The sequence below is a fragment of the Takifugu rubripes genome, chromosome 3, assembly GCF_901000725.2.
Source record: "Takifugu rubripes chromosome 3, fTakRub1.2, whole genome shotgun sequence".
NCBI lineage: Eukaryota > Metazoa > Chordata > Actinopteri > Tetraodontiformes > Tetraodontidae > Takifugu > Takifugu rubripes.
The window spans coordinates 4,288,583-4,308,454 of NC_042287.1; the positions used below are offsets into that span (position 1 = coordinate 4,288,583).

A 19,872-nucleotide genomic window follows, 5' to 3' on the forward strand; every position below is an offset into this window, starting at 1 on the left:
TAACTGAGCAAAAAGGAAAAAAAGGTCACTTAAAACCACCTAAAATTAGTCACCACTTTTCTTTGAACGTCATGTTTTATTACCATATGCAGCTTTCTCCAGTTTTACTGGTCACCAACAGACTCACACAGCAACTAAATACCACCACAAACACAGCGGCCTCGAATAAAATTGTTTTTTTTTCCCGGAAGTGATGGGCGATTGTGATGACATAACTCAGCTGAACATATGGAAAATACCTAAGAACAAAACTACGAAACACTTTCGAAAGGACACAAATGTCTTTTGTTTCCCTGAGCACTGACGCAAGGATTTTTACATCCTTCTCTCACGAAACGTCTCTCTGAAGCAGCGCCACATGGCCAACTGTGTTTACACGAAGCAGAGAGGACTATTACAGAGGAATCGTGGCTAATCCACCCTCTTCGCCTCCCCCAAGTACCGTTTGTCCCAGCTACTGGTTTAAGCACGGTTACCAGGCGGCCGCTGGACAACGGCAGACGTCACCTGGAAGTCATCTCCAAGTTTATTCAATAGACCTGGACGCTCACGCTGGCGGTAACCATGAAGCTGCTCTGTCCATATATCTGCCATCGAAGTGAGCGAGTTAATTTCATGCTTCCTCTTTCAGGAGAAGAGGATGAAGGAGAGAGGAGCGGAGAGGTGAACAGCTGCACAGCACCTGAGCAGCGCCAGGAAACGACAAATCAGGTCCCTTCAGGCTGCCACCATTGTGTTCCGCACAGAAAGCTCCTCATTTGCTCCCATTCAGGACAATGAGTCCTTTTATTTACCGTATACACTTGATATTCCAGATGGAGCGAATAAACCTTTTTTTTTTTTAAAAATACCCGTCAATGCTGCTAATAAATGAAAGAATACTCTTTTGATGAATCTGCTTGTCTATTCACAGTCACACTTATTTCATAGCTTAAAAAGAAATTGAATCTAAAGTGTGTCAACCAGTGCTGTGTGAAGATACCACTAATATCGATGATTTATTGCAGACGTGCTCTTTGGATGCCCGCATTGAATTACCATTATGAAATATGCACTTTTATTCAATACAAAGAAATATTACAGCCACACTGCTATAGATGTCGCATGTATTGAGACACAGACGCATTTTTGTTAGGTCTGCAAGCAACAAAATTGCCAATCATTCAGACTGTTATTGATATTGTTGTTTGTGTTGCGCTTGTCTCTTCAATGTTGCTATAATTTCCTTTGGTCTATTATAGTAAATGATGACTGAGCTACACACATCATCGCCATTTCGCTCAGCAGCGCGGAGCGGATTAATGACCGTGCCATGCAGTTGTGCAGAAAATGACCCAGAAGAGCTACCACGTGGTTGTTATGGCGGCTGGTGTCCAACAACCATGAGGTGAAGAAGCTGAATATGGAGGATCTGGGACTTGTGAAACGTGGTTGTGAATCTTAGGCTGGTTGAGCTGCCAATGTTTGTTTTAACGCGCTGCCAAAACTGAAACTGGACACTTCGCCGGCTCGAGAAATGAGCGTTCAATTTACGAGCAGCAGTTCTGGTTAAACTGTCGGTGCGCGTTCAGAAAAGCATTGTTTAGCATTGGAGCGCATGGCAAAGCAAGCTTTTCTGATTTAAGTCTAATTTGTGCAACAAAGCTTGGTTAGCTAAGACACAGCTTCATGAACTATGAAGATGTAATCACTTCAGGAAAATATGCCAGGTCATGCTAAACGGTAGGTACGCGTCAAACGGGACATTAGCTATGTTGACAAGTGGAACAAAATACTTCTGATACAGATTATGTAATTTAATGCGCTGGCTCACAGCTTCACCTCCCGTCTATCCTGTAATTGAACCCACAAGTGCTCAATTGACAACTTGGCCCTGCTAACCCCTTGATTACCAACCCTTTTCCCAAAATATGTAACAGCACAAAGCCTGAAAAAGGGAACAAATTTGAAGCAAAAGCTAAAAACGGAGATCTCTGAGTCAATGATATGTGACTGCTTCAATCAACACAGTGTCTGACTTTGCTATAAAAGCCAAAGGAACAAATATCTGCTCAATGAACCTTATGGGCTTCCCTAGTACATCACATAAAGAAGGTAGCGGCTTCAGGGAAGACTATAATGTTAGATAGGGCTGTGCATTCTCCCCACACCTCCTGGTAAAACATGGTGGGAAGATAAAAAGTGCTATGAAAAGCTATGCAGACAGGGAAAGGATGTGACGCTAAAAGTAGGAAAAAAACACATCCAGCTGCAGCTTTTGTGTACAGGTGCTGAATGATTGAGTCCAGAAGTCAATGGAAATGATGCTACTGGGATGCATTATTGAAGTGTGGGATGTGTGACTCACAGTGCGGCCAGGGCAATGACAGAACCCAGGAGGCTGAATTATCTCAATTTTTCCAAAATGCGATGAAAATCAACACCTTAAGGTTACATTTTTCAGAGGTCAACACGAACTACACGGCGTCAAACATTAGCAAACAGTTTCAATCATCGGCTGTCCTGCAAATATTTAGACATGGACATCAAACACTGGTTTTGACTAAACCCAGCTTCTCTATCTTTATTCCGGCAAACCCTCCTTTGGATTGATTGTTTCAAATTTAGAATTATGTTAGTCATTTTCTTAATAAAACTGACTCAACTGTGTTGCCATTGTGACACTTGACAACATTCTTAGATGTTTTTTTTCCTGGCAAAAACAAATTGGAATAGAATGAACATGAAGACATAAAATTTGAATAAATATGACAAATATATCAATCCCATATGCAATTCAAAATCCAAACAATACAAGAAACTAAAAGCACATGTGAGTGACCCACACAAAAGAAATACATTTAAACCATGTACTGATTAACGGTGGAACCCCAGATGGATGTTCAGTTGTAAAAAGCAGACGGCATCCTTAAGGAAGCACCAAGCCCGGGGAAAGGAAGAAGCATGTATATCCGAATGCTTCAAGCTAAACCCCGCTCCTTCAATAATTATGTAATACTTTGTGGAAAGTCAATCTTCCCCTTGATCCTCCAAACCACAATTTCCATGAAACACAAAAAGATGTTGAACAGAATGATCTAAACTATTCCCCTTAAATGAGTCACCAGTGATGGTCACCTCCAAAACAGCTGCCACGAGCCGCTGTGATGCAAGAGCACAGACGTTTTTACATGACGTCTTTCTTTCCTGCTTGTTTATATATTGAATTAGATTTACATTTCAGTCCTTTAGCAGGCATTCTTGTCCAAAGTGATTTACAGTGACCTGACAAAATATTTAGGTCAAAAGTCAAGTGGGTAAACTATTAAATGACTTTGGTTCCAAAAATAGACAAATTTAGCACTACACATGATGTCAGGAAAATGTAATAGACAGCATTTTTTTTTAAAAAATGCTCAAGTTGTCATGGGGCTTGTTAATAAAAGTACGGACAGAAGACAGAGGACTGCTAAATTATCCAACAACACAATTATTGTGTCGATGTGTGTCTTGTGTGTCGGGCTGCCAAAGATAGTAAAGGCTTAATAAATAGGCATTACTACGTGTTTACATCATCAGTTTCTTTAATCACTGAAATGCTTCTAACTCCCACTTGTGAATAATATTCATTTCTGTTCAAAGAAGAGAAAAAGTCATAAAGTTGAACAGAAACGGTCAGGAATGTGGTCTTTTCGCCATGTCCAATGCTGTCCACATAAATGCCTGTTTATAGTAGATTTATTGTGGTCATATGTTGTTTCTAAAGGGAATGGGATGCAAAAGATAGTCTATAGAAGCTGTGAATGCTGCCTTAATGTAGGTTACTGGTTTGGACTAATCCAAGTGCATTTCGTCTATAATAGCTGCTGGCACCTCTTCGGACTGGGTGAAATAAGAGAAATTCCTTACAATGGAGATTGAAAATAAAAACCTCTCAGTCTGATGTCTGACATTCTAAAGAGGTATCCGGTACCCAGGACCAGTGACTGGAATGTTGAATATTTCTAAAGCAAAGATCACCCAAATGCGGGAATTGTGCTCCGACACTACACCCACAAGCCTTCTAAATTTGGCAGCAGATTGTAAACAGGGGTTCACAAGGAAACCACTTTCACTTCGACAAGCTTCCTTTGTTTATTCAAGAACTGTTGGTGTTAAAAACTTGTTTACAAGTCCTCAACAACCCGGCCACGCTATGCGCCTTCCCCGGCAACTCTGGACAATACACAATCAGTACTTAGTATTGATTTTGTACACATGCAGCGATTCGAAATTGATTAGGAGACGCTGTGGGTGTCCACATAAACGTGCAAATCTAATTTGGAAAGTGTAAAGTGAAATACAATCGCTCTTCCAATTTGATAGATGGGCTGCACACCTATGGTGTGGGGGCTGTTGTACCTGAGATCGAGCAAAGACAAGCTGCAACCATGCCACACCTCCCACTCAACATTCAGAGCATCTCAAACATTTACATTTACGTTCTTTTGCTGTTTGCCAAAGCACGTGTCGACGACGGCACAGGGAAAGAGAGAAGACTGGCGTGGTTCTTCTGTAATACTGTATGTGTAAGAGGACGCACATGCAACAGCTAAATCTTTCCATTTCTGAAATTGGGAGCCAGTGACAGCATTTTACTAACATTTAAACAACTAAGAGATTTCAAACCATTTGACATGTTAATAAATGTAAAGAAACACAACTTTTCCCCACATATATAAGTAACTAAAACTAAAAGTTAGATCCAAGTACAAAGAATGAGAACAAAAGTACAACTGTTCCTCCTGAAGAACATGTGTTTGAACATGTGTTTGAGCACTTTGGGTCAAGTTAATGGTTGTGAAGTGAAGTATTTAAAAGTTGATTTTCACAGTATTCAGAATGAAAGGTTTTCTTGAGTCCACATGAAGCTTTCCGTGGGGAAGTAAGAACTGGCAAAGGGACCAAAAAACGTGGGCAGAACTTCTGTGGAATTAGTGAAAGTAAGATAAAGGGAGAGCCAGAGGGGTTCAGTGGGAGGGGGAATGAGGAAAAAGTTCTCCACCCTGAAGGTTGGAGAGGGTCAGCACGGTGAGTGGTGCACACCAGGAGAGAGGGGGAGGACCCACATGGAAAATATTTAAGATGTTCAGTCAGAGGAGGGTTTCACCAAGGAACCAGGACACAGCCCGAGCGAGACAAAGCGAAACTTCAGCTGAGATTGTGTGAATCTTCAACATCAGAAGAGAAAATGGCAAAGGAGAATTTGGGTATAATACTGCTGGGGGTCACGCTGCTCCTTCTGGCGGAGACATGGGCTCAGAACCCCAGGAAGAGGCTATCACCTCCGAAGCCTCCCAAGGCTCAGTGCTGCGATGAGGTGCGCTCTCTCAAGGTTCAGGTGGCCAACCTGACCAGTCTCCTGGAGGAGCTGAGTCGCAAGCAGGAGACTGATCTGATGAACGTTGTGAGGCAAATAATGGAGCTGGACAAGCAGAACCGGCAGCAAGAAACCCGGGTCACAGAGGCGGAGAGCAAATACTCAGAGATCAACAACCGTGTGGAGATCATGCAGCTACATACCCTGCAGTCTGCTACTAAGTCCTCCTCAGGTAAGCAGTCAGGAAGCATCTGATACACCAGGAATCATGACATTCTTTTTAATTTATCATTTTAACCCATGCGCCACTGTTGAATGTACAATGCATTGTCATCTATGCACTTGCAATGGCACCTATAAAAGGCTTAACTACAAACAATAAGTTGTGTTTAATGCTTTTCAAATTCCATTACAGGAGTTTCTTTCATAGGGAATTCCTTTTTTTTTTTAACATATCGGCTCCAGTCCGGTAAATAACAATCATATCAAAGACTGTTATTTGTCAGGTATGCAAGAACCTCCATTTTTCAAAATGATATATTCAGTTAAGGTGAGCAGGACTATAATCAGACTTGGCTATTGCCTGTCCCAGACAGCTGCACGCTGACATTTACTCAAGCTGTCAATGGACTCGCATCTAATGGACTCACAAGTCAAATCATCTCTGACACTTTCAGCTCACGTTCTACGTACTAATCAGTGCTGACTGCTGCTCCGAGCTAAACCAGGCATGACGTCGTTTATTATTTCTTAATCGTGTGGTCTAACGGGGCCACCTTTAAGTCACTGGCACAGAGAACACAGAAGCCTTTATTGACCCTGAGGAAATTAGAAGCAACAGAGACCAGAACAGGAAGAGATACAAAGATTAGAGCAGTGCAAGGCTGCTTGCCATCTTTTTCTTTTACTTGGAGTTTCAAAGTGACCTCATAGCCGTATGACTTGCAAGGCCACACCGTGCAAAGGACAGAATGGAGATAACAGCTGCTCAGCACAACCCTCTTTCATCCTTTTAGACTTGTGAAACTATGCAGATGTACAGATTTCATATATTGTATTCATATATTGTATACATGTTTACTTCATTAAAACCCCTCTTTTTTTAAATTCCAGATGCCATTTATGATTGTGCATCCTTGTACAGCAAGAACTACAAAATCTCTGGAGAGTACAAACTGCCCAAAGATGACTTCCTGGGAAGTCCTGAGCTCAACGTATGTTTAATCCCAGTTTTGTTTATAGCATGTGTTCTATGTGCGTTTTCTGAGGGTGTGCCTTCTTTCTCTCTCTCTGCCTTTGTTTACATTCGGGTTAAACATGCAGGTCTACTGCGATATGGAAACAAATGGAGGTGGCTGGACTCTGATCCAAAGGCGTAAGATCGGCTTGACATCATTCAACCGGGACTGGAAACAGTACAAAAGCGGATTTGGATCCATCCGTGGAGACTTTTGGTTGGGCAATGACAACATCTTTCGTCTCACAAGACAGCCCAGTGTGCTTCGGATCGAGATGGAGGTACGTGATGGAAAACCCAGTGCGAATAAACAACGGGAATATACTATTCATGCGTAAACCATTACATGGCTGAAGGTAATGGCCCGTGAACACAGAACCATTTCACATCTATGAATAATGAAGTGAATACTGTTTTTAAGTGTATTAAAGGCATTTTCCAATGCAGGACTGGGAAGGCCAAACGCGCTATGCTGAGTATGGTTTCTTCACAGTAGCTAATGAGCTCAACAGCTACAAGCTCTTCCTTGCCAACTACAGCGGAAATGCCGGAGACTCCCTGCGCTACCACAATAATACCAACTTCAGCACCTCTGACAAGGACAATGACAAATGCGTGGATCACTGCGCCTCCCTGCGCAAAGGTAACACACTAGCCACAGCTCAGACCATGCACCAATTTTAACCTTCTGCTTCAAATGAGAGTCTCGTTCACTTGCATCACCACAGGGGGCTACTGGTACAACTGCTGCACTGACTCCAACCTGAATGGCGTTTTTTACCGCTACGGTCAGCACATGAAGAACTCGGATGGGATCACCTGGTACGGCTGGCACGGGTCTAACTACTCGCTGAAGAAGGTCGAGATGAAGGTCCGCCCAGTGGAATTTCAACCATAACAGCTTTAGCCACACGGCCCGATTCAAAATCATACATGTAAATTTCAGGAGATCCTACTAACATCATTCAAAGAAATTGTGTCTTTCTGTGGACTACAAAGTAATGAAAGTGTTTGAGATGACCTGGTTTAATCGTCAGTCATCATCATCGGAATGTGTAGTTTGTTTACCATGTTTGATTGTAAATTGTAGTTCTTTTTTTATATTTATCCCTAAGAGGTTTTATTTTTAAAAGCTTTGATAGATGCTCTTTTAACACTGACCCATTTGGGCTACTGCGATTTAACACCCCTTGTTTGAGTTAAGCACAATGTCATATTTTTAGGTAGGTTTAGTTAGATGTGGATTGATCTGATCCTTGAGGACTTGTAGAAAAGAATTAGAAAGAATTTTTGTGAAATGCTGGGAAGGGACCAAGCTATTTCCTCTGACTTATGCTGCATTATTGTAAAAACTGTAAGCAATATTATGGGAAAGTGTAATTTGTAAAATGTGTACAGCTCTGAAATTACATTGTTTTATGTGATTAATAATAAAAAAAATATTTTTAAAAGAAACAGATGGAATGGAAAGTCACGCATTAGAATTTCAACGTTGGTTTGACTGAAGGACTCAAAGGAAATCAAGGTCTTTTGTCTTGAGCTTTGAGTGCTGAACTCTGACTCTTGGGTCATTCTTTGGCATTCTGTCCAAAGGTCCTGGTTCAAAGCCCTTAAAGTAAACACTCGAACGAAGACCACACACACATTCTGTCAAAAAGTCCAGCGCACTCTGTTTACTGCCTTAAAACAATGATTCCATTTTGCTAAGCCCTGAACAAAACGCAGATCCCGTAAAGGGTTCAACTGCTGACTAACAGGGAGGCACTGCATATGAGGGCTCACTGATGGCTTAGGCAGACTCTCCTCCTTATAAAAGGTGACACATTCGTGCGTAAACATCAAAATACAGCCAGACATTTATCACTTCCCTTTAAAGGACATTTTCACAGTGAACTAAAACCCATGCATAAAAGCCCTGGAAAAAGACAAACAGCCTGGTCTCTTCAAGACTTAAATGTCTTATATCATGTGCTGCACGTACAACTGCATAGTATAATCTGTTTTGCTTCAAAAAGGATATAAAACAGCTCAAAAAAATATGAAGTGTGGGTTCATGCACAGTGCCGTGCATCTCAATACAACGCAGCAAACTAGCTCTATACTCCAAATGTATATTCCTGTATACTTACAATGTGATATGGACATTCATATCATAGTGAAGGTTTCATGCTTCAACACCAAACATAAGATGGTGCACTTTGCAGCACTCTTGTCAACATGCACATTAATATGTAATTACATTTGCAGACATTTCCACACGGCCCTCCAAAATTATGGCATCATGTTTATGATTAACACGTGGCCAAGATGTGATATAATCAAGTCCAGCTCTGGTCCCCATAGAGGCCATAGTAGTAGATTTCATAATGACTCAAACCAAATCAAACAAACTAGTAGTCCAAGTTTAAAAACGCTGCGTCATGTACCAGTAACTCCACACGCTAAAAGCTCAATTAACAATGTTCTGTTCTTCTTGTGCCTAAATTGGGGAAACTGTGACTAGTTTCCTGGCTCGATTCAAAGTCTAAAATACAGTTAAACCACAAAATAATTCCTTCTATTTTCATTAGATTTTCATTATTTCCCTTACACATTTTCTACAGTGTGGACTTTTTACAGCCATGTGGCAGCAATGATGTGCCTTTTAACTGATATTTACATTCACTGAGTATTTCTGAGCCATAAATAATAAGTAAAACTATTTTAAAAATAGGGCAATAAATGTAATGCAAAAGTAAATAAGAGATACCTTAACCATAAAAAATTTACCGGTAGTAAATTGAGGCTTATGAAATTTTTCTATTCAGCTTCGTACAACAGTTGCAGACTGAAGTCACAAACTCTACTATATTGATTTATCATATATCAAGTAAGAAAACAGTGATGATTGCTCCTCGTCATCAAATTTAAAACACTGTGCATCATATGTGATGATTTTGTTTTTCAACTATGGGGACGGCTCAGTAGAGGTGGGTTTACCCAGTGCTATTAGCACACCACCTTCTAGATCTTTTATGGGAAATCCTGGAGAGGTGAGAACCAGATGGGGATATTGAAAACACCAGAGTGCCGGCTCCCGTCATTCATCATCATCAAGGCTGCTGAGAAATTGAAAACAGGCCTCAGAGAAACACAAGTCCAGACACTCGTAGATGAAACGAGGCAAGATTCCAATTAGATGCCTGGAAAACAGATTTTTCCATGCCATTCCAATACTGAAGGAATAAAAAAGGATGAGAAAAGACGATGGAAAATTTGACAGCGTATGCCTGATGGTTATTTGACGAGCGGATACGGCGAATGTACATTTAGATTTTTTGAGGTTAAATTGTCTTTTTGAGAGAACAGATTATAAATTGTAATACAATAGCTGTAATTACTGAGGTACCTGTCAGAACTGCTTTTTTTAAAAATTAGAGTGGAATAACGGCAGATGAAAAAAAATAAGAACTCTGAAACTGCATCTTTCAAAATGACATCTGATTGCAACATGATTACCTACAAAGTTTCATGTTTTTTCCCTCAGGAACAGAATTTGGTGTTAACAGATGGTTGATATATTGGCACCTGCAGTCAACATGTTGATGCATCCACATGTGACTAAAACTCAAAAATCCGATAATTGCCGTGGGAAGTACATATTAGAATTGCAACATATGGCACACCGAGTGTGAACTTTATGCGAATGTTCCCATTTTCCTACCTGATAAGAGACTCCAGAATAAGTGGCGAAGCACCCTTTTGAAACTCCAGCTCTTTGTAATGCAAAGCTTTAGCGTAAGCTCGACACTTGGCCGCTCTCTCACCAAGCAGCACAATGCCATTATCATCGCGGAGGGGTAGAGGACCCTGGATAAGAGAATAAATATGATTAAAATATCATCATAACCCTGAATGAACAGATGTATGAAGCCTCTAAATTATTTAAAGCAAAGTTATGAAAGCCTGAACAAACATAATTTATTTCTATATGTCCAAATAATTCTTGCTGAGATGCAAAATTGTGACTAAACCTTCAAATCAGACTGTTGTCTTCTGGTGCCTGACTGTATTCAGCAAAATGATGAAGCCAGAATGAATTCTGATCTGAACTATTTTTTTAACAATGTGTTCTACTCATGGCAGACAGTGGAGACAGAAAGTGTATTATAGTTTGGCTCACAGTACGATCATAAAGTTTCAACTGCAACCTTCATAACTGAGGAATATGGAGACATCAACGCGCAGCAGGAACAATCGTTCTACATGCAGCAGGCATCCCACTTGTTATCAGATTGGGGACAGGAAAATACTCTGTATCAATACAACCTTCTCTTCACACGTATCACTTATGATACTTATCATTTATTTTGTAGCTCATATTCAGTATTTCAGTTCATATATCATTTTAATGAGTATAAATGTATAACTCCAGAGATAAGATTATTTATGAGCCAGACAATAAATACAGCAAGTGAACAATTTCTATTAAACAAAATTCTCACCTCAAATGATCTGCTAGCTAGATGGAAATACATGAACATTAAACTTGACGGAGTAAAGGTTTTATCAAACCTTATATGCAAATGTTGACTTTAGGAAGAAATCCGTTTCAGGCATGCAGCAAATGCAAAGTCAATCTGCGGTTCCACATCACAGTCAGCTAATCTACAGTATAATGCTGAGACAAGATATGAGCTGGATCATGAATATTCACTATCCTCCACTAATTAGTGGGTTTCATATTTAGATTGAGAGTACCCAATGTGCACAACAATACCAGAAAGATGGTTGTTTTATGAAAGCTTCGCTGACCTTGTTTTCTCCATCAGAAATGAGTACCGGTATACCTTCTACTGACACTGATGCAATCATTTTCGACCTCTGATTTATTCTTTTGTATATTTTATGCACTGCTCTACTTGTTGTGTGCAGTTGCTACAAGCAGAGTGTTGTATTGCTGTATAAAAATATCCAAAACTTGGATCAATGTGAACCTTGTCGCTGTGTTCCATAAACTCCGCCAGGTTGAGCAGAGTCTGTGTGACCTCTGCGATATCCTGAGAGGTGAGCGCTAACTCGATGCTGCGGATGAGTTCGTCCTGTTGATCCTCGCTCAGCTCCGACCAACAAGAGAGGAAGGCGGCGTTGAACAAGTCCCTGTCAACCGCAGAATATTTACACATTCAAAACCGTGACATTTAAACCTGGAAGCCGATGTGGACGCGCAACGATTAAAGTGACTTTAAGAGAGACTTTATTACAAAGTGCAAAGTTAGCACTTTAAGCATTTACTGAATGTTTCCAGACTTATTCCGATTTACATTAATAGTTACACATCTGGAAATTACAGCAAGTGCAAAGACACTATTGGACTGCAGACTTTTGACTGTCTTCATATATTAAACTTTGTAAATGCTTTCAGCAGTAGAGATTAGAAATACAGACAGAAATGAAGATACACACAAGAAGAAATTAAAAAGTACAGAGAGAAGAAAAGGAGTTGGAAATGCAGATGGTCAGCGGTCCTGTACCTGGCAAGAGGGATGTAGGTCTGAGCCAGGGACCAGCACGATCGGAGAGCTGGGGATGATGACTCTTTGAGCAGGACGACACTTAAGCGCCGCAGCCACTCCAACCAGTCGTCTTTGGACACCTTCCTGGCAGCACCCCAAGCCTGTGAAGAAAAAGGAACCATCCATCTCAGATTCACTGGGAACTATGTGGGAGCAACCTTTTCACAGGTTTCACAGGACTGTTTCCACAGATTTGCAACACACATATGAACAAATTATAAAATAATCATTTGTATATACTGTTATGATGTTTATACTGTTGAATATAGTTACAGCGGTTACACCAATAAAGACTTGCCTGCTGTTTTGTCCCTGAAAAATAAGTTTGTGGACCCATTGATATGATATGACCCATCTCACCCTTCACTTTATGCTTTGATTGGGAGCATTCTTTGTGTGTTTCAGCTCATTTGCTCAGTTTCCCTTTATTTCAGTGCTGGTCTGTTGGTCCAGATGTGGTGTAAACCAAAGGCTGTTTGCCGCACTCAATCACTCAATGCCCAAAGCCAAACAAACACTAGAATGTTGTAGATAACCTTTTATCATTATTTTAAAGTATAATTCGGACCTTTTGAAGTGCGGTAGTGCTGACATGAAGCTTTTTCATGGGCCCTGCCTCCACCGGTCCACTGACCAATGCGTCGCCTGGTTTACCACGAGACTGGCGATGTTGGAGGATTGTGTCCTCTTCCTCCTCAGCCAGAGTATATCCCTGTTAGGTCCGGAATACAGACATGCCACACACCAATACAGGCCACACACAGAGCCCACACACATACAAAGGGTTGTATCGAGGATCAAAGATGGTAATTTACTTCCTGAGTAGAAAAAAGTGTTGATAAACAGTGGAAAATAATGACTCGCTGATGGTGCACTGTACATTAAAGTTTGGTTTATTAGAAGCGTATGTAATTCATTGATCGTGTCATTCATATTTATGTTTTTGTCTGACTAATCTCGTCAAAATTGCTATTTCAACATTGCGATTAGCAGCCACTGTGATTAAGTTTGTTGTGACACTGACAGACTGGCAATTTGTGTATAGATGGAGCATAAATCACTGTGTGTCTCGTTCAGTCGTGCAGCACTTACTTAATACATGAAATAATAAACTGCTTCCTCATTAAAGCACTGTCCAGCCAGGCTGTATTTACTAAACTTTCAACGTAGATCTAGAGTATTAGCAATGAGCTCTGATGATAAACTCCTATGTTCTGTGTTTTACACACTGTGACATATTAGCAGTTAACGTGACTGTTGAAAATGCAGCCTAGCATTTGTTTAGTGCTTTTAAAGGCAGCCTGGAGACATTAGTGGGGATAGGGACGTACCTTAACGATGCGACATATGAGCATGTCATAACGCTGATGGTTAATCCTGTGCTTCAGCATCACTTTATTCACCATGGGGATGAAGATCTGGTACTGAAAATAACAGAGCAGCCAAAACAAGTAAATAAAAGGGTGGATGACTGCTTGATGTGGTTTAGTCTCGCCAGTTCTTTTCCATCAACCTAAGTGTAAGGCACTTGTACCTAACCATCAGGAGTGTCTGATCAAAAGCTTGACATTTGGTTCTAGAAGTAGCTGCATGTGTGCTTGTGGTTTTTTTGAGGTGGCATGAAAACTATTGAAGGGGTTGATGGATTAGGAAGGGAGAAATCTAGGGAGGACAGGGAGGGCTAACTGTGACCTCATCCATTCTCATAAACACCATCTCTACCGCCAACTGCTCAATGACATCAGCAGTCTGGCAGGAAGTAATAAAGGCTAGTGAGGGGGGTCCCAAAATACCATTCATGTTCATATGAGGCCAGCAGGAGGGAGGCTGGAAGTAGTCTTTTGTGTAATAGCTTCATATAAAGAGAAGCCTGGGGACAGCAATAGTTACCTTCTTTCCCAACTGGAACACTAGTGAGGACAGGGTGTCCATAGAGGTGGAGCGCAATTCCGGCGTACTGTCAAGTGTCCTAACTATGGGGTGGATAATGCGTGACGCATAGTCCGTGAAGTCCAGGGACTCTGTGAGGCGCTCCAGTGTCTCCAGGGCAACCCTACACCAGACAATAAAAAAAAACACACAGCACAAAATGCTCCCTTAGACAGAAGCTGAGGAACAAGTGCCTAAAAAACATTAAAATGTAGCCTATGGACTCCAGGAACCATTTCGTTGAAACCTCATTAGAAATCCAGCTGTGACAACATAAAACGTCCGTGCGTGGTACTAACTTGCGGGCTTGCAGGGGCACATCAGGAGCATCAAACAGTTTGACAATCGGAGGAAGTAGCAAGTGCAGGTAGTCATCTAAGTTGGCACCAAACAGCTGGATGGCATTAAGTAACTGTAAAAGAGCACAGAGCACACAGTGTTCACTTACACACACCACAACACTTAGTGGTTATATTTAACAAGCTTGTTATGGGAAAAAGGTCTTTCTTAACATCCTTGAAGAAAGTCGGGTTTATTTCGGCAAGGCACTGGCACACCAGCTACTGGTGCTCTTCCATACTTCTGTCCTCTTAAATAGTATCTGCAGTCATGGATTTTTTTTCCCCAGTTTCGCTTGTATTTCACTGAGATGTGCACCTGTGTTAAATACTGCAACATTTTTGGACAACTTGAAGAGTAATTCCTGAGTACTGGCCAGTGTGCCATTAATTCTGTAAAATCTATGTTGAAATTTTATCTAAACATTTGACGAGTTGGAGAAAACACTTCAGTCACGACTGCCATAAATATACAAGACACAGCTTCATAATTAAGTACTGCTGTTGGATTGTTACTGCTTGAACTGATATTTGTAACGATCCCAACGGACATATTTGAATGAGATCCCGAAAGCTGAACTGGTGGAAAATCTGAAACTCAATATTAACGACAGAAAAAAGTCATCATATTTAACTGGACTAGCATCATGAGGTCCGCTTCAAGATAAAGGTGATGCGTGCTGCATGCAAAGGATGTACTCCAGATCATACTTTACTTCTTGCCCTCCCCCCCATGGCTAAATTGCTTATGGCGAGACAGCAGGAAGCCAAAGTGGAGGTGTGCAAGCATGCATGTGTTGGGGGGGGGGGTGACGGGCCTGGCTGGATAGAACAGCTCATTGAAATGATGGAAGAATGTTTTTCTTTTTGTCTCTTTTGGATAGAAAGTAACCTGATTCCCATTCCAACCCCCCCACCCACCCGATTCTGACCCCGTCCTAGTCTATTAAGCTTAGACTCTAGACTTGAATTATTGACTATCCATGTAGTGGGCTGCTGGGTTATCTAATCCTGCAGACTGTGAGACAAAACAGCAAAGAGAAGGCCTGATGAATGAATGATTCAATCTCTGTGCTCAAATTATACTATAGAGTTTAAGGGAAAAGCCAACACTAGTGGCCACAGTAGATGAAATCTGAGAGTATGTGAGCTACGAGTCTATGTTTTCTTTGAATTATAAGTGAACTTCGAGGACCCGAGGCATCTCAATGGATAAAATAGGAAAACCGCAAACAGAAAACAGCACCCCATTAACTGACCTCTGAGCTCCTGTGATTCTGACAGTATGGAGCAACAGGAATACATTTATAACACCATCCTTCTGTGCGGCTAAATTAAATTATCAGCTCAAATACAAACCTGACGTGTGAACTATTCAACTTGCTCTGAACCACTGAGCCAAATAAACTGCTGCTGCCCATACAGGTCGCCTGTAGTAGTCCGCAGCCATTGTTCATGGATGAGATCAGCACACTGTTTGGCTCTTGATGGCGTAAATTCATCAATACGTGTAAACAGAACTCATTACTGGAGCTATGTTTAAATCTTGAGGGGACACAATGTGGTCTGTTTACAATTCAAACAGTCTTCCCATGTGATTTTCTAGTGTATTCTGATGTTAATTTTTAGGAAAATATGGGTAAATTCAAGAAAGGCCAAAGTTTCTGCGAGTTGGATTTTTTTAAAGCCATATATACTTTTACCTTGAACTCCCAATAGGACCTGGATTTAAGTATCAAAGAGTCTAGACCCACTTGGACACTCACTTGGCTAAATATCTTGCTGAAGTGCAGCCAACAGTTTGGCAGCAAATCTGTTCAAATTATTCCATTATGTGCAGTATAATCTTTTTTTTATGATTATTCACACTAGGCGAGTAATGCAAAACAAATCAAAATGTATCAAATTAGTCCTGTTAGCTCTTCAAACCTTCAGTCTTAAATAGATATCGCACCATATAAAAGTTATTCACTTTTTCCCCCTGACTTGTGGGGATTCGGACACAGAGTCTGGTTGACTTAATAAAAAGGAGAAACTGAAAAGCAGAAAAAGTGACAGTGAACTGAGTCAGTGCAGAGAGGGAAACTGCTGTCAACCTGGCAGTAAAATGTAAAATATGGGTTACAACATGTCACTAGAGCTTCTGATTACAAAGAAAGGTCTCATCTGTTTCTTCAACGGCTGCAAAGGAATGCAAGCAATCAGAAACATAAGTATAACCTTTGGTGGAAAACACAATTCGCAACATGTAAAATGTATTTCTTAAAAAAATACATCAGTATTATTGAAACGCATTTTAGAGGGTTTTTTTTATCCTTGCGCGTACTTTTATCACTATAAAACCTGAATGTCCAAGTAGCAACTGCATGAACCTGAAGTCAATCCCAGAAAACATATGAGAAAAGAACTTTGTGTCATCGGCTCAATTATATTTCAAAAGAGAGTTATAGTTGTGGCAGGAAAGGAAGTAATGGAAACTGTTGTGCACCTGGGGGCCTTGAAAATATGTAGTCTGCAGGTGATAATTATTTCAAAGTTATGCATACTGACACTCTGGTAAGTGGATAGCTTGAGATCGGGCAGTTTTTAATAAAATGAGCTCAGTGGGCAAAAATGGATTGCATGTCGACTAAAAATTCACTAAGACAGCTACTAGTAATAATAATGACAACGATCAGCAAATTCAGCATCAGTACTTCCCTGATTAAAAACCAGTGCGATGCACTCACCTTCATGGTAACACTACGACCAGTACTATTGTCATGCATGAAGACGCGCAGCATGTGTGGGATAAGCTGAGGCAGGTAAAGCTTGAATTCTCCTCCCAGTGCCACCACAATCTGCTCGATCAGAAGGATGATGGTATTCTGCATGGGGTTGTTCGGTGTCCAGTACTCCTACACACACAGTAGGACAAGATGTTAGTAGAAAGTGACCCAAGTTTATTCACACAATTATTGATGTGTTTAAATAAATGTAATCATTCGCATGAGTTTAAAATGGTGTGACCACCATACTAAGCAACATATTTGTGGGTCAGGGTATGTAAAACTTTAAAAAACCTTTATTGTGCGAGAAGCCTATTTAAAACTGATATTACGATATGAAGACACTTTCCAGTCGACCACACAGTCGTAGCTCTATGTCGCTGTGCTGGTAAAGCGGAGCTTATAGAAAATAACAACCAAAGTTAAGGTGAAAGACTTAAAGTCACGCAATACATCCATCAGCCAGTCAATGGAGTTCAGCTGTGATATCTGGCAGATCTGGTGTTTTGGTCTTGAGCAGCCCCCAACTTCCTGCTCTCTGCGCCTGTGGCAGCTGACTACAGAGCAAGGGAGAGTACATCCTGAATGGCTATTCCAGTCCCCTCATCTGGATGCAGAGGCTGAGTTGGAGCGAAAATGAATAGATTCTTTGTCTCACCTGCCATTTATTAACTCATGGGGACTCAGGGAGCAGTGTCCCAGCTCTCTTGATTCCGTTGCTCTGAAGGGTTACCGTTATTTCAGAGGGTTTTTTTTGGTATTGTGTACTACACCGACATAAGAAATCTTGTGATGTTCCTGTCTTGTTATACGATCATGTGTTAAACAACTATTTGTGGTACAGTACTGGCGCTACAGACTTAATAGCTCCATATAATGTGATCTGTGTAAATTTCCAAGTGGATATCCCTTTGCTCTGTAGAAGAACTTGCACAGGACTGGAAAAGGTAAAACCGGGACCGTGCTGTTGATATAAACAGAGTAAAAACTTTGCAATCCTTCTAAAATCCCCCATAAGCTGCAAACTCTAAACATTTTTATTTCCATGCCACACCACACGCGAGTTGGACTGTTGTGTGGTTTGGGAACAGACTTCATCCAAGAGCTCAGGACGCATTCCTCCTAATGAGGAAGGAGGCATTCACAACACCGCACAGGATGACACAAGACAACAAGCTTGCAGCTGTTTGCCTGACGCACAGAAAAATAAAAGGCTGAGTGATTGGTATTTAAGGCTCTACGAGACGGCGGAATAGTGACAATTACTCACTCTGATGAGCGTGAAGATGTCGTCCATGTAGGGCCGGATGTGGATCTTAACAAAGCACACCACCATTCCCATCTGCTGGAAAAGGAACTGCGCACCAAAAGGTGATAAACAACAGGGTGAGACGTGAGAATAACCACCACGATGAGCTCAATAAGGCAACAAATCAACCGAATGCCTCTTGTGCTGCATTGAGTCCTACCTCTCGGATACTGGCATCACACACCCGAATTACATTTAGGAACGTGGGCATGACCTGGGGCAGAAACTGGACACACTTCAGACCCAGAGACTTAAAGATAAAGGTCACAGCCTGGACCACCATTGTGTGATGGTTGGACAGGGAGGGGTCTCTCAGGATGCGCATTAAAGTGACAATGGCCACAGCTGGATAAAACTCATCCAGGGGAAGGTTGCCCATGTTCACTAGCATCTCACTCGTGCTGTAGTCCGCTGCCAGGAAAGAGAGAGATTCAAATTAGGTTCAGAATTAGATTCAAATTAAGTCTTACAGTGTATTATAGTGTCTAAAAAAGAGGTTAGCAACCTTTGGTGTGTTAGCTAGAGTGGCATGATGACATCATGACAACAACTACAACTCTCCCAGAAGCATTTGATGTCACCTGTTAAGTCAAACCCAGGCTTACCTTGCAGTTCAACTATTTCAACTGCAACCATTTCAAAAATGAGTTCAGGACCTCCGACTGGACCAAAGACTAATGTTCAAACAAGTTAATGACCTTAAACGTACATCCAAGACAACACAGAGGACAACTCTGAATGTCCTTGAGTGACCTAGCCAGCACAGTGACTTGAACCCAATCCAACATCTCTGGAGAGACATCAAAATGTCTGCCCACCCACAGTTCCCATCTGTCTTGCCAGAGCTTGAGAGGATGTGTAGAAAAGAATGGCAGAAAATCATGAAAACCAAGCCAACCAAACCAACCTAAGCTATTTTGCCTCATCCACAAGCAGATTGGAAGCATGTTACTGCCAAAATTTCTTTTTTATTGTTTATAAGGCAACAACAGAATAAATTCTCTAGTCTGAAACCCTTCTAAATACTTTTCAAATTAATAGAAAATTCAAATGGGCAAAGGCCGATCCCTGGTTTAGAAGAAAATGGTTATCCGATAAGCCAAGCTGAACCTCCCTGTACTAAAATCAACGCTATATAATGGATGCTATATCCTGATAAAATCTTGCCATTAAACAAAAATCAAATAATAAGCTTTTTGTTTAACATCAATTAAAATCCCTCTGATTTTCTTTAAACAGGAAGTAAACACAGAGTGGAATGAAACTTCAGTCCATTTGGCCAAATGTGATGAGAAAACTTCCAAGTGTTGAAGTGGAATAACCCATTTCCCTCAGCAGCTTCATCAGAACAATCCTGTGGCTGAGGACTCATAAGTCAGGAGGTTATGCTGTCGTGGC

At 41.1% G+C, this 19,872-nt stretch overlaps 2 protein-coding genes across 3 annotated transcripts in view; one reads left to right on the top strand and one right to left on the bottom strand.

The window, feature by feature from the left end:
* The window catches only part of mtor (mechanistic target of rapamycin kinase), a 60,992-nt gene that overhangs the window by 30,422 nt on the left and 10,698 nt on the right, over positions 1-19,872 (bottom strand). For both annotated transcript variants that reach the window (XM_011621515.2, XM_011621508.2), the window contains exons 19-28: positions 18,635-18,885; positions 18,436-18,522; positions 17,127-17,294; positions 14,359-14,471; positions 14,021-14,183; positions 13,462-13,554; positions 12,699-12,842; positions 12,089-12,231; positions 11,552-11,714; positions 10,279-10,424 (exon numbers count right to left, since the gene is read on the bottom strand). In XM_011621515.2, coding sequence (XP_011619817.2) covers positions 10,279-10,424; positions 11,552-11,714; positions 12,089-12,231; positions 12,699-12,842; positions 13,462-13,554; positions 14,021-14,183; positions 14,359-14,471; positions 17,127-17,294; positions 18,436-18,522; positions 18,635-18,885 — 1,471 coding nt within the window. The remainder of the gene's footprint in view (positions 1-10,278; positions 10,425-11,551; positions 11,715-12,088; positions 12,232-12,698; positions 12,843-13,461; positions 13,555-14,020; positions 14,184-14,358; positions 14,472-17,126; positions 17,295-18,435; positions 18,523-18,634; positions 18,886-19,872) is intronic.
* Positions 5,105-8,030, top strand: angptl7 (angiopoietin-like 7). The gene is made up of 5 exons (XM_011621501.2): positions 5,105-5,570; positions 6,452-6,552; positions 6,662-6,856; positions 7,023-7,218; positions 7,304-8,030. Exons 1-5 carry the CDS (start codon positions 5,210-5,212, stop codon positions 7,471-7,473), a joined length of 1,023 nt encoding a protein of 340 aa, XP_011619803.2. The 5' UTR covers positions 5,105-5,209; the 3' UTR covers positions 7,474-8,030.

Excerpts from the sequence above, each read along its gene's own strand:
- angptl7 (XM_011621501.2), top strand. The coding sequence starts at position 5,210 with ATGGCAAAGGAGAATTTGGGTATAATACTGCTGGGGGTCACGCTGCTC. Across the intron at positions 6,857-7,022 it reads TGCTTCGGATCGAGATGGAG|GACTGGGAAGGCCAAACGCG; the intron begins GTACGTGATGGA and ends TTTCCAATGCAG. Across the intron at positions 7,219-7,303 it reads CTGCGCCTCCCTGCGCAAAG|GGGGCTACTGGTACAACTGC; the intron begins GTAACACACTAG and ends GCATCACCACAG.